Genomic DNA, 26,348 nt, shown 5'->3' with positions numbered 1-26,348 from the left:
AGATCTTCGGGATCTTATACGATACCGCAATACGACAAGAGTAGGATATCATGTACTTCGAATGGGATCTTTTTGTGGCCACAGATTCCGTGTTCCGACAAAATGGAACTGCTCCTCATCAAACTTCTTTGAGGAAGTTTATGAAGGAATTCTTTGTTTCTCTTAGCCCTAAACGACCAAGAAGACAAGTGAATTTTTTGTGCATTGGAATCTCGCATCAGATTCAATGGACACTCGGCAATGGGTTCTTGCCAGCATAGTATGTCTGGCAAAAGAACTAAATCCCTCTATTCCTGACGCAACGCTTTCAGATAGAAGTTTCGTTGCCCAGGCAGGGTACTTACATTTTCATCTACAGAAGAAGAGATGGTTTAAACGTTTGCCTACAGAGTCTTCGGGGTGCGATGAGGGCTCAAAATGCTTCCCAGAAGGTATTCAGAAGGATACAATAAGAGCTAGAAATCAGGGTTCCGCCCAATTTCAGCTCAGAGTCTCCTTCGACTTCCAGACTCCTTCCCTTCCTCGGGCAAGGATAGGAAGATTCTGCAACGAGGAACCTCATCAACATGTAAGAAGAGATCTTGTTAGCAAAAGAAGTGTTCACGAAGGATCCTCCTCGGAGGAAGACTCTTCTCTCTCGTATTGTTAGATATCCTGTCGTCTAGTGGGTTTGTATCTGAACTAAAAATAAATCACCTCCCCTTGCCAGGGGCCAAAAGCTCAAAGGGGAAGAATTTCTTCCACCTTCTCCAGTCTCCTGATAAACTATGTGGTTGTTCAGGACTCTCGGACAATGTAGCGCCAGCCAGGCGCCAAATGCCAATACAGGCGAAAAACGCCAGAGGCGGACAGTTCCAAGGAAACTCTGTCTACTGGTTGGATACTGAGAAGGAGTGGGCCTCCAACCTGGCGCAAATGCGCCAGAGGCGAACAAATCGGACAGATATAAGAGTGTCCGATGTGGACATCGCCAGACAGCCTAGAGACTCTTCCAAGCTCGAAGCTCCAGCAAGTGTGGAGGAGCCAAGCCAGGCTCTAGGAGCCAGCCAGGCTCTAGAAGCCAGCCAGGCGCCATCCAGGTGCCAGGCTCCTTCAAGGCTAGGCTCCAGTCAAGATTGAGGATCCATCCAGGCGCAAGGCTCCTTCCAGTAAAGAGAAACCTAAAGCTCTGTCATGTAAGAGGGCTAGTCCCCATTGATATGATACAGGTAAGGCTCTGCCATGTAAGTGGGTCAGCCCCCATTGGCACGATCCGAGAAGGCTCTGTCGTGTAAGCGGGCTAGCCCCCTTTGACATGATCCAGAAGGGTTTGTCAGTCATAGGTCCCTACCTCGCTGAAACTCTTGAGGCATGCAGACTCATAGACTGTAATTATGAAGTCTTCTGCCAGGCTCCAGGTGCCTTCCAGGCGCAAGGCGCCAGCCAGGCGCGAGGCGCTAGCCAGGAAGGAGGAGCCAATCAGCACCAGCCAGGCGCGAGGCGCCAGCCAGCGCGAGGCGCCAGCCAGGCTCGCGCCAGCCAGGCGCGAGGCGCCAGCCAGGCGCAAGGCGCCATCCAGGCGCGAGGCTCCAGCCAGGCTCTAGGCGCCATTCAGGCGCAAGGCTCCAGCCAGGCGCGAGGCGCTAGGCGCCTGCCAGGCACGAAGCACTAGCCAAGCTCCAGGCTTCACCCAGAAGAGATCTATATCAAAGAACGCCCTGGCCTTCTTTGAGACATTGTGATCTCCTAAGCACTTGATAAGTGCATTGATGATTCCTTCAAACAGCTGAGAATTAAAAGTGCATGAAGTGCGAGCTTTTCCGAATTCTTGTTCTTTCCCTAACAATATGTCATAAGGACATATTAGCTGTCACATACGGGAGATGCAACTCTGTGTTGACTTCCCATTATCCGAAGGATGTCAAGATAACCTTCGAGGGATTCTTCTCTCTTGGTTGATACATGTCTGCGGATACATTGCTGGGATAGGGAGCAGATACTGATCCTTAACTAGTGAGTTAAATTTTATTTAACGTCGTGTTTTTTCTTTGGGTTGTTTGAAAGGAGTTTGTAGATAACTCTTTTCAACTTAAGCACTAACCCTCGTGTTAGGATCAGGTGATCGGGATCGGTGTTGTGCTCCTTAATTATGCCACTAGGCATAGGCATATTGTCATGTAAGAGGCTCTGTCGAGTAAATGGATAAGACCCCATCGACAGACCCACAAGAACTCTTAGCCATAGGTCACATCCTCGCTGAGGCTCTTGAGGCGAAGCAGATTCCTAGGCATTAGCTATGGAGTCTTCCGCCTGATCAAGTAGGAACCAAGGTTTTTTTTATTTATTACCTACAACGTATGTTGTTTACCTGTCTATTCAGTAAATAGTTGTCTCTTTCCCACCACCAAGGGTGTCAATCAGCTAAGTATATATCTGCTGGGTAAGTTCCATGTACAAAAATGATATTGTTAAGATACAATAAAGTTTTGTACATACTTACCTGGCAGATATATACGATTGATGGCCCACCCAGCCTCCCCTCAGGAGACAGGTGGAAGAGAAAATCTGGTTCTAGAACGGTAATCGTCCCTATTCCTGCCACCCAGCGGCAGGGGCGGTAGATCACCTGACCTACCTGCAGCGTGTGCCGCGAAATTCGAATTTCTGTCGGGGACGACGGAGTCTATAGCTAATTATATATCTGCCAGGTAAGTATGTACAAAACTTTATTGTATCTTAACAATATCATTCTTTCAAGCACAGTAGTTTTGATTAAAATGATTTTATCCCAATTTTATCTACAGTTGTGTGTGATGGCAGACGTTTACTGCAGTTTTATCCTTGTTGCCGATGTACGATAATAGTCATTAGCAGCTTGAACAGTTTTCTCAGCTTCAGTTATAACTAGGTTTAAATTTAACGGTATATTTCCCGATTGATCTTTAATCTATATTGATCTCTGATCTATAGCGAATAAAGTTATTACTTTAAGATATCTCAGTTCTATTCTATACATAACTCCATTTATAACAAATACGGTAATGTTGCACTGTAGTACGATGATCGAAATACAAGCCAAACAGATGTTATCCAGTTCGGTTGTGCTTAGAAAAAAAAAAAAAAATTGTTTCTCGTTCGGTTGTTCATGGCTGTACACGTTCACGCAACGAGTATAACGTTAAAACCATACTTTCATAATTCTCTTTTGCTGTTATTGAACTTATGTAACTAGAAAATAGATAAAGTTAGGCCATTGTAATTTGATCTCTCATAAAATCGGACTATCGTAAGACTAATGATCGTAACCTGAAGACTACAGCTACCTGTACACTGTATAAACTTTATTATATCTTTACATACTTTAGACACCCACATGTACTGTACAGTAAATTCTATAGTACTATACTGCATAAATATAATTTTACTTATTGTGCCGTTGTGGGATTACGGCGCCTTTAGTAGGTTTGGTTGAGGATTACCCGCCCTGCTGGTCTAGATCGAAATATTAGATTTAGTAGGTTTGGATGAGGGCTAATGTTCACATCATGATGTCTTAGGGGAGATTTGGCCTAACTGTCCGGTTCCGTAGTGATCTCGGAGGGTTAGGCTAGATCCATACTGGGTAGTCTCCTTAACCTTAGTTACAACTCTTCCTTGATACCTCATTATTAGATTATTATTGTATTGTATATTATATTGTTTATTGTATATTATATTGTTTATGCACATTTATGATTTTCATATCACATGAGGTTGGAGGAGTTGCTTCCTTCCCTAGCTTAACCAACCAGGCCTAGATTAGGCTTGGAAGGTAGGCAAGGTGCCCCTACCCCTATACCCTTACCTCTCCCCCCGTCCGCGCTACGGGCTAATGGGGAGAATATCAAGGATAGAGAGTATCTCTATTGTAATATCGTTGGACCTATCCTCCCTACCTAACCAGATCGGAAAAAATTTTGAGTATGGAAGGTTTGGTTGAGTGCCCACCGTCCACGCCAGGATGTCCTTGGAGGTTTATCTGGCCTACCTGACCGGATCCATAGTGATCTCGGAGAGTTAGGCTAGACCTATGCTGGGTATTTTTTCCTACACCTTATGTTCCTCTTGCAACTCTTCCATGATATGTCATTATGGTATTGCATATTATATTGTTTATTGTATATTATATTATTTATACACATTTATAATTTTATGAATACAACAACATTGCGCCCAGGATATTCACAAAACTAGGAGAGACGATAGTTCAAGAACTAAGAACTCAAGAGGTTATGTTAGTAGCCTACCTAGATGACTGGCTCATTTTGGCAGCCAGCGTCGAAGAGTGCCGCAAATCATCAGCCAGAGTGATAAAATTCTTGAAATTTCTGGGCTTCCAGATAAACAGGGAAAAATCTCGGCTTGTTCCGGCTTCTCGCTTCCAAAGGCTGGGGATCCAATGGGACCTAATGAAACACAAGCTATCTCTTCCACCCAAGAAGGCCAAGGAGATAGCAGCGGCTACCAAACAGTTCCTCAAGAACAAAAAGGCGTCTCGGCGTACCCAAGAGAGAATCCTAGGTTCGCTGCAGTTCGTGTCAGTAACAGACGTCCTATTAAAAGCCAGTTTAAAGGACATCAATCGAGTCTGGAGAGAGAGAGCCAATATCAATCTCAGGCAGCGGCTTCGTCCATGGACGAAATGTCAGAACCTGGAAAACGACTGGCTCCGGCCAGGAACAATCAGGTGAGAGTAGCCTCGGCCAGCCTAATGGTGGTACACTGCATAAACAGAGGAGGCTCCAGGTCAAGCAAACTAAATTACGTATTAATTGCGATATTCTCATTGGCGACGAAAAATCATCGGCACCTGTCAGCAACTCACCTGGCAGGAGTAAAGAATGTTATCGCAGACACACTTTCCAGGACAACTCTGTTGGGATCGGAGTGGCCCCTGGACAAGAAGTCATTCCGGTGCATTTGCAATCAAAGCCCGGACCTTCAAGTAGACCTATTCACCATAGAATCCGCCCACAAACTACCATGTTAAGTGGCAACCAACCTGGACCCTCTAACTTATGCCACAGATGCAATGCCCATAAATTGGAACAATTGGCAGAAGATTTACCTATTTCCACCGGTGAATCTTCTGATGAAGGTCCTGCACAAGCTAAGATCTTTCACAGGACAAGTAGCACCAGTGGCACCCAACTGGCCAAAGAGCAACTGGTTTCCGCTTCTTCTAGAATTGAAGCTCTGACCCAGACGGATCCCTCGTCCAGAGCTGACACAGACAGTACAAACTCAGGCTGTGTTAGCTTCCTTGAGAATTATGAATGCTTTAACTTTATGAACTTTATGAAGTTTTCAACTCAAAAGGACGCTAGTATTAATCCACTAAATATCTTATTCATAGAATCAGATAAAAGAGAGGCAACGCTCCAATATGATTCAGCAAGAAAGAAATTGGCCAAATTTCTAAAAGACTCAGCTGCTCATGAAATGACTACGAATCTGGCAATCTCATTCTTTAAAACTCTATTTGAGAAAGGCCTGGCTGCTAATACCATTACAACAATCAAGTCAGCCTTAAGGAAGATTTTCCAGATTGGCTTTAATATGAACTTGTCAGATTCATACTTCACCTCAATTCCATGAGCATGTGCCCGCCTGACACCAATAGACCGCCCTCATACAGTCTCTTGGTTTTTTGAATGATGTACTTAAGTTAGCCTCAGACACTAATAATTTAGTCATGCTCTTGTATCACCCTGTTTAGGAAAACTTTATTCCTGATGGCCATGGCCTCAGGTGCCAGAATATCTGAGCTTTTAGCTCTCTCTAGGAATCCAGACCATATAGAAATCCTCCCGTCGGGGGTAGTATTACTATCCCCAGACCGGAGGTTCCTAGCTAAGAATGAGGACCCACAAAACAGGTGGACTCCATGGAAAATCATACCCTTAGCACAGGACACATCATTGTGCCCTGTTGCTACCCTTAAATCCTTCTTAGCCAGAACTTCCGGAAAATCTTCAGGGCCCCCTTTGCATTAAAGAGAAAGGCGGTACGATTTCTCTTAGAGGTATTAGACAACAAATACTCTACTTTACTGAACAGGCCAACCCGGATTCAGTTCCACACGTCCATGACATCCAAGCAGTGGCTAACTCTATTAATTTCTTTCACAATATGAATTTAGAAGACCTGAAGAAATATACGGGTTGGAAACCTTCAGCAGCTTTAAGTGCCACTATCTCAAGAATCTAGAGGCCCTTAAATTCCCAGCAGTTGCTGCAGGGAGCATAGTCTCCCTGATTGATGAACCTCGTCAAATCCTTTCCTTAGACTGTCTCCTTTTTCCTTAAATACTCTCTCCTTCCTGCCTGCCTCGCTCATATTCCCCACTGAACCCCTCTCCTCCGGGTCGAGAGGGTTTAGTCGTCACCTGGCCACTGGATCATGTATACATAATTTTGAGGCCATAATTGTTTTATGGACCTATCTGTAAATGCCCTAGTTTTTGCTCTGGATACCATTCTTGAGTCTATTATAATGTCATATTGTTACTAGTTCTAAGTCATAGTTTAAGTCCAAGTGGAATTAGCCAATAAGTAAATTTAATTTTCAAATGAACCTTAGGTTTCATTAACTCCTTCTTTATACTCTGGTTTGGTATCTGGTAAGCTTGGATGGGAATTCTCTGATACTTTTTCACCGGCGAACACAGGTCGAACCCAGAAAAGGGATTTGACGAAGGAAAAATCTATTTCTGGGGGAAGACCTGTGTTGCCCGGTGAACCCATCCCTTCTTATTAAATTTCCCACCCTTAACCAATCCAAGCTAGAGTGTCTAGTCCAGGAATGCTAGATGACGCGCGAGTCAGGTAGTAGTAGTAGTAGCGGGAGCGAGGAGGGAGGAGTGGCCGTTGCAACGGCTCTCTCTAAGAGAGGGATTTTGGAAAGGAATCCTCTAATTGGCAGAAGGCCTGTGAGTAGTGGCTTCCACTTCGCCCCTTTACTTATACCGACGCCCTTTGGGTGCTCGCACTGAGGGTAGTAACTTCAGCATACCATGCTAGTTTTTTCTCTGGTATATTTAGGATATATTTATATTTGAAAAATGAGCTACAGGGATTTTTCATTGGGCAACACAGGTCTTCCCCAAGAAATAGATTTTTCCTTCGTCAAAATCCCTTTTTTTGCTAGGTATCCAAACCAGAGCCTTTCATATTAGGAATATACTTCAGCGCAAGCTGGGACAGCCTCTGAACCTTGGTTACAAGGTATTTAACTGACGAAGAGGCAGGTGAGTGTGGTAAGCCCTCACTCACCTCCCTCTCGCCACTTCACTTTTATCTTTGTTCCCAGGTAGAGAGCAGGGCAGATGATGGGTACAACCTATGTAAAATTGCTTGAAAAAATTTATTATTTGTTCCTAAGAAGATTAAACAATTACCTTTTACATTAAAAAATTACCTCTCAGGAGGGTTTAGTCTCTGTCAAAGTCTGATGTTTGATTCATTCATGAATGTAATGCTCCCAGTTGCACCTATAAGCAAGTGATACAAAGACACCTGCAACCCCCCTACTGGTCTCATGAATAGGGTGACCAGAGCAGTAGGTGAGAACCCCAAAAAGAGAGGAAAATTGAGTAAGGAATAGTAGTTTTCCAGAAAAACATGACAATCTCCTTTGGGGCTTTTCAGAAAAAGTTCTACCATGTCCTCTTTCCCCCTTGTCAAAAGAGGAAGGACAAAGGGCAGTGCATTCTAAACTACTTACAGCAGGTGCTTATTGCGCACTTAGCAGTACGTATCTCATTTTATTCCAGTTTGTACTTTGGCCTTAATGCTGCTTGGGAAAAGGAAAAGGGAAGAAGGGGAGACCGATCACTCAACATTCACACTTCCAAACTCTGCTGCTTGGGGATGAGATCATACTTATTCTAGCTGATACTGCTAGCTAATTTGACTTGGAGGATGCTAGGAATAACTGGTCATCCAAGTATTGTGCAAACAAATACCCAATGATCGAGCCCACGCTAAGACCAAAGCAAATACCCAGGTGAATATGTGAGGAGCTGAGGCCAGTCCAAAGCACAATGCCTTGATGAATTGGTACTTGAAAATCTATCAAAAGCCTGAAATTGCCCACTCTGACAGAATCTAACGCTGAATGAATACATATTTGTGCAAGTAAGCGAGTTCAATTACTGGTCTGCAGCTCACCCAGATGCCTTCTCCACAAGGAAGAGTCGACTACAAAAATCCAGAGAGTGGTGATCCACAGCTTCTATGATGCCTTTCACCTTCATAACTTCCACCTCTGCAAACAAGGCCCAAGTTTCTGCAAATTTGGAGAAAAAACTAAAACTTCTAGTATCAGTGTTCAAGAGGGGAGGATTAGAGTCATTGAATGGAATCTGGTACCAACCCAGTTCCTACAACTTGGCCCAGTGGAAAGAATGGCAACCTCCAACTCATGTCAGTGGAGAAAGAGAACAGCCAACTTCAGCAGCCTCTCCTTTCTTCTTTCCCTTGCCTCCCATTCTAGTTGGGGCTGAGAGGTTTGGTGAAGGGTTTGGGATGACTTCCAGCCTTCTTTAACAGGAGGAGGTTGAGTATGTTTTGAATAGTTTGGGTTTCTTGACAAGCCGGTTTTTTCACAAACCCAAACAAGAAAGGCTTTATTCTACACACACTCTACAGCTGATTTCAAGGCTACTGAGTAGTTATGGTAGAGTCTCGAGAGTCCCTCCTTGTAAGCTCGATCACTATGTCAACACTGTTCTTAGTAAACAGTAGTGATGAACACAACACTGAATTGCTACTAAACAAGGGGCTACTCTCAAGAGAAACTTACCTTGAAAAGGGACAGGAACCTTATCTCTCCTTCAAAACAAAACGTTGGCTCACAGGCTGATACACTGATATGCTAGAAGGTAAGGGCCCTACACTAGATACCAACCACTTCCTGAAATTTGCCTTCTTTTTGCATGACAAGACACAGGGAGAGAGAAGGGTAACATAACTGCTCTCTACAGCGGCTGAAAAGAGTCACTGCCCCAGCCACCCAACTCTGGTTTTGCATATCCTTGTTTCCAATTTCCAATACTAATCAAAACTGAAAATTGTTGAAAAAAAATCTAAATTGACACAATTGTTCAATTTATATGAGCATCCTCTTTTTTTGTTATCTTTGTACATAGGAAAGCAATATATTAAACTGAAACAAAACTCACTAAAATTTTAAGAGATGTGCAAAAGATAATTCTGAGGTTTTTACTCACTAACCTGCCTTGCATATCCAGGTTTAGGAGGTGTAGAATAAATCTGCTTAATAGGCTGCAAAATTTCTGTGCCCCCCATATCAGCTTGTATTGTAGAATGAAGTTCTAGTGCCTTCTTCAGTGTTTCCTCTGTGTATTCCTGGCTCCCACTGTAAGAAAAGTTAAATATAAATAAAGATGAAAATTGATGAGATCAAAAGTTTTGTTAAGGCCTTCAAATCTAATGAAACGGGACATTGGGGTAGAAAAATAACGTTACCAAGATTTGTTAAGAAAAACATAAGCAATTCGTATTACCAAAAGAGTATCAGTTAACTTGAGATGTCTCTGCAAATATAGCTTTCTTTTGAAGTTGACAAAACAAGAATACTATCAGCATTCTTCCACTCTAATCTTCCACTCTATTAAAATTTGTCTTTTCAGTTAAAAAAGATTTTAAAAAAATTAATTAAAATATCAATTTAGCATACATAATTTCTGAGACTAGGTCAAAATTTTAACTGTACAAAGCAAATTTTATTTACAATTTATACCTTCTAAATCTGACAACATTCTTGGTGAGACTCTTTAGACCCTTACTTGTACAGTATGTCCTACTGTATGTATCTGGTTACATTGCAACGTCGTTCTAAATTACATAATACGTATGCATTATTCCTTCAAGGTGAAAGTATAGAAAGTAATAAAATAATGTCTTCATATCACAGAGAAACCCAAAATAGTCCACAAAATGGGGAATAACTGCTTTGAGTGTAATCTACATGTTTGTTATGCAAAGCAAGAAATTTGGACACTTCCCTTGATAAAATTAAGAGATAGGACACCACCATAAGGTAGTGATAACCACTATAGAGAACTCAAAACCCCTCTCTCTCAGATGCAACAAAGGTTATGCTCCACAAATGAAAATGAAGGACTCCATGTGACTGTGAAATCTGTGGAGTGCAGCTCTTGGAAGAGCTTGCTACCATTGGGAAGAGCCTTAGGACTATTGACTTCTATTCTAGTTCCAGGAGACCTGTGAACTATTGACTTCTAGTTCCAGGAGACCTGTGAACTATTGACTTCTAGTTCCAGGAGACTGTAAACTACTGATTCTAGTTCCAGGAGACCTGTGAACTATTGACTTCTAGTTCCCAGAGACCTTTGAACTACTGACTTCTAGTTCCAGGAGACCTGAACTATTGACTTCTAGTTTCCAGGAGACCTTTGAACTACTGACTTCTAGTTCCAGGAGACCTGTGAACTATTGACTTCTAGTTCCAGGAGACCTTTGAACTACTGACTTCTAGTTCCAGGAGACCTGTGAACTATTGACTTCTAGTTCCAGGAGACCTGTGAACTACTGACTTCTAGTTCCAGGAGACCTGTGAACTATTGACTTCTAGTTCCAGGAGACCTGTAAACTACTGACTTCTAGTTCCAGGAGACCTGTGAACTATTGACTTCTAGTTCCAGGAGACCTGTAAACTACTGACTTCTAGTTCCAGGAGACCTGTGAACTATTGACTTCTAGTTCCAGGAGACCTTTGAACTACTGACTTCTAGTTCCAGGAGACCAGTGAACTACTGACTTCTAGTTCCAGGAGACCTGTGAACTACTGACTTCTAGTTCCAGGAGACCTGTGAACTACTGACTTCTAGTTCCAGGAGACCTGTGAACTATTGACTTCTAGTTCCAGGAGACCTGTAAACTACTGACTTCTAGTTCCAGGAGACCCGTGAACTATTGACTTCTAGTTCCAGGAGACCTTTGAACTACTGACTTCTAGTTCCAGGAGACCAGTGAACTACGGACTTCTAGTTCCAGGAGACCTGTGAACTACTGACTTCTTGTTCCAGGAGACCTGTGAACTACTGCTGGAACCTGAAAGTCATGTGGTAGTTTGATGACTGATGAAACTTCAAAACCACAAGGTTGATCAATCTGAATGAAGGGATGGCATAGACATTCAAACTATTTCAAACCTGCAGCATGACCTCCATCACCTAAAATCACATAAAAAAAGTATAAAGACTGAAAGAAAACTGCCATAGAAATTAGATCACTAGGGCCTTAAATTAAATCAGAAATTAAATCACTTATGGCCTTAAATTAAATTAGAAATTAAATCACTTGGGCCCTAAATTCTGTGATAGAAACACAACATTGCGTTTATGACATGGAGTCATATAAAGAAAATTACCAGCAGCTGAATTGTTTTAAGAGGACTGGACACACACAGCAAGGGCACTTGAATCTTTATTGGTACAAGTTTATGCATCTGGCTGTGTTGCATATAGAAAATACATATTTGTATATCATTTATTGGGTTGTAATGAACAAACTAAGTTTCATACAAACCTATCTATTATAAAGAAGCACCCACCTTTCAGTCTCCTCTTTCTCTATTTGTGACAATCAATTTACACAAAAGAAAGAAGGGAGGCGGTTAATACTTCTGATGGCTCAGAGGTGTAGTTAGACCAAGAGCTAAGGCCCTTTGAACTAACCGAGAATGGCCAAAAGCGAGAGTGGTTGTTTCCAGGGTAAAAAAGTGTGCTGAATCCAAAAATGGGCGTCTTACAAGTCCCTGGTGAGACATATGCCTGTAAGACACCATTTACCATCATGACAGCCGTGACAGAGTTACGACTAAATGTGACTACTTCAGGCGGAAGTGTCATTGATTAATGATACCTTTCCTATTCTGTCATTATAGTAATAACATTGTATAGCTTTTAGATTAATGATCTATATCCATTATTAACTCTTTAAAGTTTAAATGTCCTCTAGAGGGCATTTGAAGTCGTCCGATGTCAAAGATAATTTAATGGAACTTGTTACATGGGAAAAGCTAAGCAACGTAATGAATAACCTTCTGATTAAATTAAGATTAAATTAAAGAGTATTTATAAATGTGAATAGAATAAGTAGTATACTGTTAACCAAAAGAACATAACTCAGTCACTGGTCTTCAGAAGAAACTTCCTCGATTTCACTTACTTCGTTCCCTGGATCCAACGTCTTTTCATCATCAGTCCTACAACAGATGTCTTTTGGTATCTGCTCTCCCTTAAACCAAAGTCAAGCGTATGTACCATTTTGAACTCGCCACCCATTATCTTCAGGTTTGAGCGTTGTTGGGGCGGGTTTGTTGGCATTTTTCCATATTAATGCAACATATATTGAGCAACAAATTTTCTGTTTCAGTACTGATTGGCAAGGAAGCAGTCCACCAGCAATAAAGCCTTTGATATTCGTAAGTGGTTGTTGGACATTTTTTGGCTTGCATTTATGACTGAAAAAATGAAGTACTGCCCTTCATCTACTGAAGCTATTTTTTGTTTTCCATGGAGAACACAAAAACATTTCTCTAACTCTTTTGAGATGGTTTCAACACTGTCCCGTGATTCTGTTCCCAGTTTGGCAAACGTGTCTTGGAATTCCTTGGAGGAATGGCATATGGTTTAATCAATCTTTCCTTTCCTCAGAAATGATGCTGTGAAATCACAACCTGTTAATGCGTGCAGCCCAGGAAGAGCCATACACAGGTTTCTTCCAAGATTTGAAGCAAAATTTCTGACATCTATAAATCTTCTAGTATTTTCCCATTCTGCCCTACATCCATCCATATATGTAGCTGTGTTATGGACATGATAAAGCAGGATCACAAGAATATCTGTGTTATTACATCTCACAATTAAATTGGCAACAACATATGTTCTTGCAATATTTTAAAGATGCAACATAATATGCGAGTTGGCCTCCTCATGACAACTCTCAAGATCACCAACTTTTTCACACACTAACATGACCATCAACCTCTTTGTAACGGTAGTAGTCTTTTACCAGTCTAAAATATATTCCTTCACAAGAAAGTGCAGTAATGACTTCTTAAAGTTATTTCTCAGTGCTTGTTGTAAGTTCTTGGGACGATGTTGCTCAGGGTCCTGTACAATGAGGCTGATTTACCTCCAACGTTTCCACGTCTACTACAGAGATTTACCTTGATGTCCTTTGCAATTGCGCCATAGGTGGGTGCTATACTCTCTCATGACTGTATTATGAACATTCCATCTACCACACAAGTGTCCACGGATGTCGGTGTCACACTTGAAACTTTTCATTCTAGTATATACATCAAATTGGATTTGCTGCTTTTCATAACAGTTCCATCAATATGTGCTAGTGAAGTGACATTAGTACAGTTGTTAAAGGAAATTTCAAAATTTCATGAAGATCTACCTTCTCATATTTAAAGCTAGGAACAAGTTTACCAAATATATCTCTTGTCCCTTGGACTTCCCTAATCTTCATACCCTTGGTTGATATTTTGACCTTCATGGCCACATTAATAAAACATTTTACTTTATGTTTAGGGATTGGGTTTTCAAACCTGTTGGGATCTGCAAAGCACTCACTGGTAAACTTATCACACCACTCTTTCCCTTTCTCCGTACAGTGAATGAGGTCTCCTTTTACATTGTCTGGTTCTGCTTCCCCAGTGCTTATGCAGTACAAATTTTCATCACCCAGAGCTTCTCCAAATGAATTCAGTGTGTCCTCTATTCCTCTTACTAGTTTTTGAAGGTTACTGTTATCTCGTTTGATATGATAGGGTTTCAGCTCTTGAGATGTGTGTTAGTTTTTGTTACACCTGATTTTTCAAGTTTTTGTCACCATCCATTTTCGACGGGCAGAGAATGACAGTGAGAAAGCCAATATACCTTTCAGTCGTGATGCTGCATCACCATTTACAGTTTGCTCCAAAGGCATATCCAGGTCACTAGTACAACAGGCCCTACCAAACTGGAGAAATATATGCACAAGATCAATATACAGAATCAAATACCTTGCAGTTGCTCCATGACATCCAGATCTTTTGTTTGTGAAGTGTTCATATTCATCCGTTAGGGTTATATATGTTCGTGTACTTTCTAGATTCTCCAAGTCAGCAGCTGAGTTCAAAGTATGCAACATTCCTTGTAGGTGTTCAGTTACTGCCACCATTGGTTTTAAGAAAGCTCTGAAAATGCAACACCTGGAAAGCTGTAGCTAGCAGTGGGTGTAGTCGTTTGTGGAGGTTGAAGTGTTTTCCGGCAATAAATCCTCTAAACGATCCAAGTGCCAAGACCTCTGTACCCACAAGAATAAGGGGTTCTCCAGATTCATCTATGAAATATCCAAGTGAAGCAAAATAAGCCACCATGATGTGAAAAGTACCAAAGCATATGGGCAGATCATCATATTTTGGAGATTCTTGGTCCTGTATCTCCATAGCTAGTTTTACGATTAACAGATCGTAGGTCACTAGTGTGTATGTATCGCCACACTCCTATGGAACAGTCTGTGATTGTCTCATCGTTTCAGCAACCACATTCAGTCGTGACGGGGCTGGATGTAAGTTCTCCATGTATCTGGCAATCCGGACCACATTGGTGTATCGTCAAATAGTTCACTTGACATTGCCCATTCTATATTTCTTCTTATCTGAATCAGGCACCTGGGTTTATTAATTTATTCAACTGAATAGTTGAAGGTTGAGATATGAGGTTTCTTTGAATATGGAATTGGATGAACCATGTCAGTCAAACTTTTGTTTTTGCTTAAGTTTTTTGGGTGACATGTCTGCTTGTGTTGTATCTTTACCTGTTGGACTGGCGGTTGATATGTCTTTTTTAAGAACATTTTGGTAGCAAATGCCAAAGGTATCATGTAAAGTCCCTTTCCCTGATAGGGCTTCAGTGTTTTCATCATAATTATCCCATGCTGTACCTGTTGACAAACAGGGTCTTAAACTATTATGGTGCACACAAACGTTTTTGCACTGTGCCCATTTGGTAATGAATGGAAACAAAAAATCCAATATATATTTTTTTAAACATTAATAATTCATTTAAAAGTTATAAATTGTTGTTAGTACTATAATGACAGAATAGGAAAGGTATCATTAATCAATGACACTTCTGCCTGAAGTTGTCACTTTTGGTCGTAACTCTGTCACGGCCGTCATGATGGTAAATGGTGTCTTAAAGGCATACGTCCCACCAGGGACTTGTAAGATGCCTATTTTTGGATTTAGCACACTTTTTTACCCTAAAAACAACCACTCTTGCTTTTGGCCATTCTCGGTTACTTCAAAGGGCCTTAGCTCTTGGACTAAGTGTCAATAGCTATTTCTAGCTGTTGTTTCTTCTATCCATAAAACATCAGAAAATATCATGGCTAATTATAGTTGACTGCTTTGCATGAAAAGAAGTTTTATACATATTATAAAACACCCGTTTTAGCCACCTCACATGATAAACCATGAAAGTGTTTGTCAATATGCATCATATAATTGCCCTGCATATCAGAAACTATATTCTTAAGTTTTCTATACCACTGGACTAGACTACTGATTCAGTATCATATTCTTAGTAACAAAGTTGATGAAGGTGACAACTCTGCATTCGGGGTACCCAGTTATTAAGATATGATGAATATCTCTTCATTGGTACATCTTAAGGCTGGAAGACAGAACTGGTGTATAATACAGAAAAGAATAACTCTTAGCTCTTTAAAGACTACAGAGGAAGTCGTGAAAATGAGATAAGAGAAACAAATCCAATGTTGTGTATGGGCAAAAATATATTTAAAAATAAATTTATCCAGATATAAATGAGATACTAATTAAGAATGTCGATCAGATGGAGGATTCTATATCACTTAACTTGTAATCTTATGGGACAAAAGTATTTATGAATTAAATCAACATGAATAAAGAACAAAGCAGGAGTGGAAAAGAGCTACAAGATATTAAAATCTACTTACTCTGGGAACAGTAGAGAATATGTGCTTCCAAAACTTATAACATTAAAGTAACATCCTGTAGGAAGACTCTTCAGGAACAAGAGAAGTGTGGCGCGTGCACTTTGTATGCTATCTCCTTCCATGCTTCCTGAATTCCCAAAAGAAAATACTACTGTAAGACAGCATATTTTGATACTTAACAATGTTACTCTAAATGTTCACATCTGCCTGAGAATTGATAGGCACTGGCCGAGTTGCTGAGCAGTTGATGAACATACAAGCCATATTCACACTGACAGCATGTAATATTCAATAAAACCAAAATGACGTGGCCATGCCAGAAAACAGTAAGACAAGGAAGATTTCAAAACGCTGTACATACTAAGTGTTTTTCAGACATTCAACTTACCTGAGCGATCTACAACAAATAAAATCTCGTTTCTGTGAGAGTAACTTTCTTCTGGGAATTCTGGGTGTAAATTGACCATGACAAGATCATCCTTCATGAGGCCAGTACCAGCTCGTTCTCCTGATTCTCGAATGATGTGAGTTTTGTATGGATTGGCATAGTATATCAACATGCTCCAGTCATGATCTGGCTTAAATCCTTCACTGTCTTGAGTCACCTGAAAGGGACAGGTGTTAAGTGTGCTCTACATAAGTTAAATCAATCACATATACAGAAATAATAATAATTTGAAAGTACGTACAGTACACAATAAACTACTATATAAAATTCAATACCTTAGTAACTGTCCATTTGCTGAAACAGGCTAAATAAACTTTAAGTTCATGTCCAATGTACAATACTTCATGTATTTACAAGAAAATGAAATACAGTATCCCCTACTCTTTCAGGAAGAATCTTCAAGGGACCACAGAATGAGCAATTCTCTGGAATTCATCTTTTATCAACTACAAATTCCACCTGGAATCTGAGGTTTCTTAAGCATTCTCTGCAATCTTGACCCCTAACATAAACCTCAGGAAAGGATAGAAACTGATATCATTGTATTCCAATGCTGTTTCTGGCTTTTGTTTTCTTCATTGGTATATGTTTCTTACAATTACACTACTTATCTGCAACAATGTATGAATTATACAAATTCAAGTAAACTATAGACCATGGTAATGGCCTACCTACAACAGACTGCAATGAGTCAGAGTGGATGTTTTCACAATCTCATGGAGATAAATAGTACTTACATGCTGACAAATAATGTAGGTGTGAGAAAAACTAAATTTCATTACAATCCTAGAACTTGATTTGCTAAAAAAGAAGAAAATGGAATATCTTGCACTCTGCCACTCTCCAGGAAAAACAAATTATATCTATGCCAAAATGGCTAGGTTACAAGGTAACAATGGCAAACTGATAAGCATCTGTTGATCCTCAGCATATTACCTTTCCACATCTAAAGGATAAAGTTGTGAAAATTATCTTTTAATAAACTTACAAACCTTAAAAAAATGTGCATTTTCCTACAATGTGTACTGTATATTTTTTCACTTATTTAAAATCTTAGGACAACAAACAAGTAAACTAGTAGATACACAAAAAAAAAATACGAGAGCAAAACAAGAACACTCCACTTCCACTTGCAATATCATATTGTAACCTGCATTAGAGCCCTAGGATAGAAGAAGCAAAATTTATTCACCACCATAAAATAGATAAAAGTGACTAAGAAAGCAAAGATTTATTAGTTATCTAGTAAAATTCATGCAAGGGTCAGGAATTGGGCAAATATGAATGCCACAAATCCTGTCTTCCAAAATCTTTTCCTTTCTGAAATATTCCCACAAGCTTCTAATCTACTACTTTGATGACACTTACTTCACTTATATAAAAAGTTTATCAACATTTAACATCAATAGTATTAAGATACAGCACAAATATATCACAAAAAAACTTACCTCTGCAGACATACTGTCGTCACTTAATTTCACATTCAAGGACTCACGGTGTGAGGTTATGCGAGCTATAGTATGTCCCCCTTGAACCTTAGCATTCATGCCAAACGTATAGGCTTCAGACACAATGACTGTTTCAGGGTTGCCAGTTTGTGCAACACTCTCTGAAAAAAACCCTAAAAGTTACTTCAAATACAAAAGATTGCTAATACTTGTAGATATACCTAAAGATATCCTAAACAGCATTATAAAAACAGTCTGCAAAGAACTGAAAAAACATCAATATAAGATACGTAAATATTTTATATACTTTATATACAAATGACAATATTAAAAAGAGGTCAGTTTATTTTCTTCATCTATCAAAATTCCAAGCTTTCATTGTAATCACTCCATCAGAAAGGATACCCACATCCAGGCTAACAATAAGAAATCTGTGGTCCTATTCACATGTAAAATATGCAATATCTGAGGCTTTTAAGGGGGCTTCAAATTGGTCCTTTTTTTTCTGGGTTCGACCTGTGCAAGATGCGCTGCAGTGGTTTATTTCTCGGAAACTTACGTGAATGCAAGAGTAACAAAAAACGTTTGTGGGTTCAAGAGTGGTTCAGGAGAGCCACTATCAGCAAGCAGCCATCTTGTTTGTTTACTATGCTGTGGGCTCGCGGCTCGGTGGCTGGCTGCTTTCCGTTCCTGTTCGGAGCAAGAATCTCGAGCTAAAAAGCTCCCGGTTTTTTTCATTCTCGGCAGCAACGGCTCGCTGCTCGAGAAAAAAATGCCTTAGTGTGGAGGCCAGCTCAGAAAGGATACCACATCCAGGCTAAACATAAGAAATCTGTGGTCCTATTCACATGTAAAATATGCAATATCTGAGGCTTTTAAGGGGGCTTCAAATTGGTCCTTTTTTTTCTGGGTTCGACCTGTGTCGGCTGGTGAAATGGTCCTGTAGCACACATTTCTAGGTATAAATAGATGCTCAATATACCAGAGAAAAAGCTAAATGGAATGCTGAAGTTACTACCCTCAGCTCGAACATCATAGGGCCTCGGTATAAGCACTGGGGCGAGTGGAGGCCACTATCACAGGTCTTCTGCCAATTAGAAGATTCCCTTCAAAGTCCCTCACAAGGCAAGTGTTGTTACAAGGACTACTACATCTACCTTCCGCTCACTACTACAACAACCCATGCCCGGCGGCTTCATTCCTGTATTTAGCCGCATTGTTGTCGCACGTGTCTCTCGCTGCTCCTCTTTTCTGTGTTTTGTTGAAGCCAAGTCTGCTGCAGAGCTCCAAGCTTTTTCATCCAAGTTGAGTATTCCATTTTACGTTTTGCTATTTCATGTGGTCGCGATGCATCCCCCTTTTTGGCCCTTAGTTCTCGCGCACGGGGGTGATGCTATTTCACCCGCCATCTTGGGTGCATCCTCAGACGCGTGCGTTCTTTCTTCCCTTTGTTTGATTATGATTACATTTATTTCACGGTTTAGTTTTAACTGTTTTTACCGCTTTTTAGTATTCCCGTGCATTTTCATAGCTCCTATCGTATCTGGAGTTCTGATTTTACGTTATTTATCTATACGTCGTAGGCTCTTAACTCGCTCCTGACGTCCTCTGGGGTCTCTTATTAATTATTTATTCCGCCTTTTCTAGCCTTTGTCCTCAGTCCCTCAGGAGCGTGTTAGTTCCTCTTCGTACGTATTCTCTTTTTTATGTCTTATTGTACGTGAAGTGTGTATTTGGGCTTCCAGTTAGCCTATACTATGCTAGTATTGTAGAGAGGGCGATTCCTCTCTCTCTTGCGCGATTTTTATGCATGCATGCTTTATTGTATTTTCGATGTTAGCCAGCTATGCACTCGATTTTATGCACATTTTGATATTCATATCACTGTGAGGTTGGGAGTTTTGCATTTCCTACCCTGGCTTACCCGACCAGACCTAGGCTAGGCTTTGGAAGGTAGGTCAGGTGACCCTGCCCCTCCACCCTTCGGGCACCTCCATTTCGCCCCCTGCCTGCGTTATTGTGCTTGTAGGGAGAGCGGTCCAGGATAGAGAGTCCCTCTCGTGTCGTGTTTGTTGGGCCTAGACCTATCGTACCTGACCAGATTGAAAGTTTCGATTTTGGAGGGTTTTGTTGGGTTTCTTCCGTCCACGTCATGATGTCCTTGGAGGTCGAGCTAGCCTACCTGACCGGATCTGTACCGATCTCGGAGGGTTAGACTAGGTCCCTGCTGGGTATATCCTTTTCCCCCTTATTGTTCCTCTTTCGCAATTCTTCCAGTGATTCCTCATCATTATTTTATGTTTGTTTTGTTGTGTATTGCCTTGGCCTAGCCTCCTTTAGGGTGCCAGTTGGCCTACCCTCTTCTGCTCCCTTTAGTAGTAGGCTAGATATAGCTCCCGTAAGGTGGTGGCCACTGATCGGTTGCTGTGGCCAGGCGTTCACAACTTGTCCACTCTCCTCCACCCCACCCCACCCCCTGCACCGGTCCTGTCCGGCACTGCCTAATAGCTCGCGGTGCAAGTAATCCTACCGACGAACGGCCGCTAGAGTATCTATCTTTCCAGGAGGGGGGGGGATTGGTTGGTGGGGAGTGGTTGCTAGTAGTTGGTGTAATCTCCTTATATCAGGGTTGGCAGTTTAAACCCAATGGCTTCAATTTGGGGCGCCAACCTCTTCCCTGAGGATGCAGTTAACAATGTCCTCGGTGAGACAGCTAGAGCTAACCAGAACCTTCGTGTCCGTTGGGGACTTCCTTTCAAAAGGAAGTTTGAGACCCCCGGACCACAATCCAAACCTAGGAAGAGGGCGAGGAAATTCCAACCTTACCAGTCCTCTCATCCTCAGACGGTTCTCCAGGCGGTCCCTGTCTCCCAGATCGGCAAGCCTTCAACATCCAAGGCTCAGCCACAGCAGCAGTTTGTCCTGGTTCAGAGTCCTCCGGCTCAGCAACCCTCGACCTCAACAGCCTTAGTAGCCTCCCCAGCCTTCAACGCCTCCTATGAGTCGTGGGGAGCATTCCGCGGCTAAAGTAGACATGCAGGTAGTAGCAGAGCCAGAGGTGCCTTCCGACAGAGAGGTGGCTCTAGAGGCAGAGGCTTCAGGGGAGGCAGAGGAGGCAAGACTGCAACCAACCAGTGAGACCCAGCAGGTGGGCGGGAGACTATATCTCTTTCGGGACCATTGGACCTTCAGTCTGTGGGCCCACAGCATTGTATCGAAAGGTCTAGGGTGGAAATGGGAGAAAGGGCCTCCTCCACCAGTCAGTTTTCACCAGGCTCCAATGACGGACCTACTAGACTATGCCAAAGATCTCCTTCAAAAGAAGGCAATAAAGAAGGTCAACCACCTAAAGTTTCAAGGACGTCTGTTCAGTGTACCAAAGAAGGACTCGGACAAACGAAGAGTGATTCTGGACTTGTCCCGTCTCAACTCATACATTCAATGTGACAAGTTCTGCATGCTGACCGTCTCACAGGTGCGGACCTTACTTCCCCGTAGGATCGTCACCACCTCTATAGATCTTACAGACGCTTACTATCATGTTCCGATAGCAAGAAACTTCTCTCCATACCTAGGCTTCAAACTAGGAAAACAAGCTTACTCATTCAGAGTCATGCCATTCGGGCTCAACATAGCACCCAGAATATTCACCAAACTAGGAGAGACGGTAGTCCAAGAACTAAGAGCTCAAGGGGTAATGTTAGTCCAAGAACTAAGAGCTCAAGGGGTAATGTTAGTAGCTTACCTAGACGACTGGCTCATTTGGGCAACCAACGACGAGGAGTGTAGCAAAGCAACAGTCAAAGTAATAGAATTCCTATAGTATCTGGGTTTCCAGATACACAAGGAAAAATCTCGTCTCGTTCCGGCGTCCCGCTTTCAATGGTTGGGAATCCAATGGGACCTAAACTCGCACAAACTATCTCTCCCATCCAAGAAGTGCAGAGAGATAGCGAAGGCTACGAGACAGTTCCTCAAGAACAAAAAGGCTTCTTGTCGTACTCAAGAGAGTATTCTAGGTTCGCTTCAGTTTGCCTCAATAACAGACGTCTTCTTGAAAGCCAGACTGAAGGATATCAATCAAGTCTGGCAAAAGAGAGCCAACAACAAATTCAGAGACAAGATCTCTCTAATTCTGCCGATATTGATGAAAAGGCTCCGTCCATGGACGAAACACCGAAGCCTTTCCAAGTCAGTCCCACTGCAATTTCCCCCGCCGTCTCTGATAGTCCACACGAACGCCTCTCTGAGCGGTTGGGGGTGTTACTGACAATAAGTACAAGAAAGTTCAAGGAACGTGGTCGAAGATGTTCCGCCAGTTCCACATCAATGTCCTAGAAGCAATGGCCATTTTTCTGACCTTAAAACGTCTGACTCCAGTCAAAAACAGTCATGTAAGGTTAGTCTCGGACAGCGCAGTGATAATTCATTGCATAAACAGAGGAGGCTCCAGGTCGAGCAAAGTAAATCATGTGATGATTGGGATTTTCTCATTAGCGACGAACAATCGTTGGCACCTGTCAGCTACTCACCTGGCAGGGTAAGGAATGTCATCGCAGACTCACCATCCAGAACGACTCCGCTGGAGTCGGAGTGGTCCCTGGACATGAAGTCATTCCGTTGGATTTGCAATCAAATCCCGGGCATTCAAGTAGACCTGTTCGCCACGGAGTCCAATCACAAACTTCCGTGTTATGTGGCTCCCAACCTAGACCCTCTAGCTCACGCCACGGATGCGATGTCCATAGACTGGAACAGTTGGCAGAAAATTTACCTATTTACACCAGTAAACCTCCTGATGAAAGTCCTGCACAAACTCAGATCTTTCACAGGACAGGTAGCATTGGTTGCACCCAACTGGCCGAAGAGCAACTGGTTCCCTCTTCTACTAGAATTGAATCTCCGTCCCAGACAGATCCCCTGTCCAGAACTGACTAAGGCAGTACAAACTAAGACTGTGTCAGCTCCCTCAAGAATTCTAAATGCCCTAACTTTATGGACTTCATGAAGTTTGCGGCCCAAAAGGTCGCTAGTATCGATCCACTAAACATCCTGTTCATAGAATATGATAAAAGAGAGTCAACACTCAGACAGTATGATTCTGCAGTAAAGAAATTGGCCATCTTTCTAAAAGAATCGGATGCCCAAAAGATGACTACGAATCTGGCAATTTCATTCTTTACAACCCTATTCGAGAAAGGTCTAGCTGCTAGTACCATTACTACAACCAAATCTGCCTTAAGGAAGATTTTTCAGCTTGGCTTTAGTATTGATTTGACAGATTCGTACTGGGACCAGTAGACCGCCCTCATGCGGTCTCCTAGTTTTTAAATGATGTATTTAAATTAGCCTCGGACACTGATAATGATTCATGCTCATATGTAACCTTTCTCAGAAAAACATTATTCTTAATGAGTCTGGCTTCAGGCGCCAGAATATCTGAACTGTCGGCTCTCTCTAGAGACCCAAATCACGTCGATTTCCTTCCGTCGGGTGAAGTTCTACTATCCCCGGATCGGAAATTCTTGGCCAAGAATGAAGACCCACAAAACAGGTGGGCTCCGTGGAAGATTATTCCTCTTACACAGGACGCATTATTGTGTCCTGTCGTCACTCTTAAATCTTATCTGGCCAGAACTTTTGAAAAGTCTTCTGGTCCTCTTTTTATTAGAGAGAAAGACGGAACAATATCCTTAACCCTTTCATGTCCAACTGACGTAATAGTACGTAAAAATACTCTATCCCCTATCTATCCAACTGACGTAGCGGTATGTAAAATGTAACGAAATTTTTCGTACGTGTGGCAGGGGCATTTTTTTTTTAATTTTCGGACAAGTAGCGATTTCCATAGGCTAGATCATACCTTGGACCGTGTATCTCGGGTATCAATACGCCAGCAAAGTAGTTTCTGTACTGCGCATGCTCAAATCCCTGGCGTAGTAAAATTCTCACAATGAAATCAGCTGATCGCACCTACACTTCCCTCTCAGTGACCCCAAAGCCATTTTTCTTAACTCTCCCTTTATTCTTCAACTTTTCCTCTACATTTTCGTATATTTACAAAGTAATTTCTATGAAAAATAATCGAGATAGGGCTCTTCAACAAATTTTTATTCTAGCAATAAATGTTGACAACGGTAAAATTTTTTCGTTTCGATCAATTTATAATGTCAAAACGAAACTGTTGCCGTATCCAAAGCCATTTTTCTTGACCTTCCCTTTATTCTTCAATGTTTCCTCTACATTTTCGTATATTTACAAAGGAATTTCAATGAAAAATAACTGAGATAGGGCTCCTCAAAAAAAAAATTTCTAGCGATAATTCTCACTATGCGCCGGGTAGATCACTATGTTTCTTATCCTCTTTTCTATCAATTTTTTCACAGGCTGGACTTATTCGTTTTCCATTGATTTATATGTCGATATTTAGGGAATTTTATTGGCTTTCTCATAAAAAATAATTCATTCGCCTGACTTTCGTAGTTTTTGGGTTAGGAATGAAAATATAAAAAAAAGTAAAGATTTTTTTTGTTTGTTTGTTAAATAACTCACATTCTATCGTATTTAGAGGGCTGGGACTCTTATTCTGACTATTCCACCATAAAATACTAACATTTAGAAAAAAAGAACAGCAAATGAACGTTGTTGGCATAAAATTTATATTTTGCTGAATTTTCAAAATAATAATTTTTTTAGCACTGTCGAGCGCTCCCAGACACCTCGGATATCTGGGGACACAGTGCTCAAAACTAAGCGGATATGAAAGAGTTAAAAGGTAATAGACAACAAATTCTTTATTTTATTAAACAAGCCAATCCAGATTCAGTCCCTCACGTCCATGATATCCGAGCAGTGGCTACCTCGATTAACTATTTTCATAATATGAACTTCGAGGAGCTGAAGAAATATACAGGTTGGAAATCTCCGGCAGTATTTAAACGCCACTATCTCAAGAATTTAGAGGCCCTTAAATTTTCAGCAGTGGCTGCAGGGAGCAGTCTTCCCTGAGATGACCGAGTCCTAAAACTCTATTTTCTTTTCCTTTATTCTGCTTAGCTTTTTTCCCTTGATACTCTTTCCTTCCTACCTGCCTCACTCGTAATCCCTACCAATCTCCTCCCTCCCCCGTGCCGGGCTGGTTTGCTTGTCATTCCGTTGCCGGACTTGTACATAGTGTATATGACCCCTTTTTGTATTCCTTACCTGTTATTGTACATACTTGTATGTATCTGGTCATATTGGTTCCATCTATCATACCATTGAAACTTAACCTTAAGAATGCAGCTAAGTTTGCTTGTTTCTTTACGTTGCTTATTAAATTTAATCTTAATTGTTTCTTTACGTTGCTTATTAAATTTAATCTTAAGAGAACATTAAGTTTTATTGTTCATTATATCTTTGCTTTGTATCTTTCAAGCTTGTATGGCAATTCTCTGATACTATTTCACTGGCCGACACAGGTCGAACCCAGAAAAGGGATTTTGACGAAGGAAAAATCTATTTCTGGTGGAAGACCTGTGTCGCCCGGTGAACCCGTCCCTCTCTCTTTTCCTGATCCCCACCCTGTAGCCAGTCCAAGCTTGGGTGCGTAATCCAGGAATGAAGCCGCCATTTGTGGGTTGTAGTAGTAGCGAGCGGAAGGTAGATGTAGTAGTCCTTGTAACGGCACTTGCCTTGTGAGGGACTTTGAAGGGAATCTTCTAATTGGCAGAAGACCTGTGGTAGTGGCCTCCACTAGCCCCAGTGCTTATACAGACGCCCTTTGGCGTTCGAGCTGAGGGTAGCAACTTCAGCATTCCATTTAGCCTTTTCTCTGGTATATTTAGCATCTATTTATACCTAGTAATGCGTGCTACAGGACCATTTCACCGGGCGACACAGGTCTTCCCCCAGAAATAGATTTATCCTTCGTCAAAATCCATTTTTACAGTTTTGCAACTTGTTTATAGATATGGCACACAGGAAGGATTAAATTTTGTTTAATGGTTTTTCAGCCATTTCTACTTATAGTTTAAGTTTATTATAAGTACACAGTACAATGTTATAGTACGTATTGAGTTTTTGACTAAGCAAGAAATAGTTATAGCGCTAAGACTGATGCAAGACACAAGTTTTGATGAAAAATGAAGCACGAAGAAAATGAGTATGGTGAGAGAAAACTCTTTACCTGTATGCTGGTTGGGAGAAATGTCACCAGGACAGTATCGAGGATTAAGAACAGTTGGCAAAGTGAAACTCACAGCTCCATCAGTCTTGACTTTTAGTTCCATCATCATACTCAACTGCAGTTCAGCTTGAGAACCTGAAAAATAATTGTTTTCATATGTTAAACTGGGTAAAAACCAACTTAAGAAGGGCCTCTTAAAATGTAATCTGTCAGTAAGAGGTCGTCAACACAGGACCCAA

At 41.5% G+C, this 26,348-nt stretch overlaps 2 protein-coding genes across 2 annotated transcripts in view; one reads left to right on the top strand and one right to left on the bottom strand.

Moving 5' to 3' along the window:
- The window catches only part of LOC135226400 (von Willebrand factor A domain-containing protein 5A-like), a 442,225-nt gene that overhangs the window by 167,057 nt on the left and 248,820 nt on the right, over positions 1-26,348 (top strand). The gene's annotated exons all lie outside the window — the stretch shown is intronic.
- The window catches only part of LOC135226404 (von Willebrand factor A domain-containing protein 5A-like), a 192,592-nt gene that overhangs the window by 113,798 nt on the left and 52,446 nt on the right, over positions 1-26,348 (bottom strand). The window contains exons 6-10 of the mRNA XM_064265923.1: positions 26,110-26,244; positions 17,943-18,103; positions 16,435-16,651; positions 16,047-16,173; positions 9,255-9,399 (exon numbers count right to left, since the gene is read on the bottom strand). Coding sequence (XP_064121993.1) covers positions 9,255-9,399; positions 16,047-16,173; positions 16,435-16,651; positions 17,943-18,103; positions 26,110-26,244 — 785 coding nt within the window. The remainder of the gene's footprint in view (positions 1-9,254; positions 9,400-16,046; positions 16,174-16,434; positions 16,652-17,942; positions 18,104-26,109; positions 26,245-26,348) is intronic.

This window comes from Macrobrachium nipponense, chromosome 14 (assembly GCF_015104395.2).
Source record: "Macrobrachium nipponense isolate FS-2020 chromosome 14, ASM1510439v2, whole genome shotgun sequence".
NCBI classification, from domain to species: Eukaryota; Metazoa; Arthropoda; class Malacostraca; order Decapoda; family Palaemonidae; genus Macrobrachium; species Macrobrachium nipponense.
This window is presented reverse-complemented; position numbering and strand designations above follow the sequence as displayed.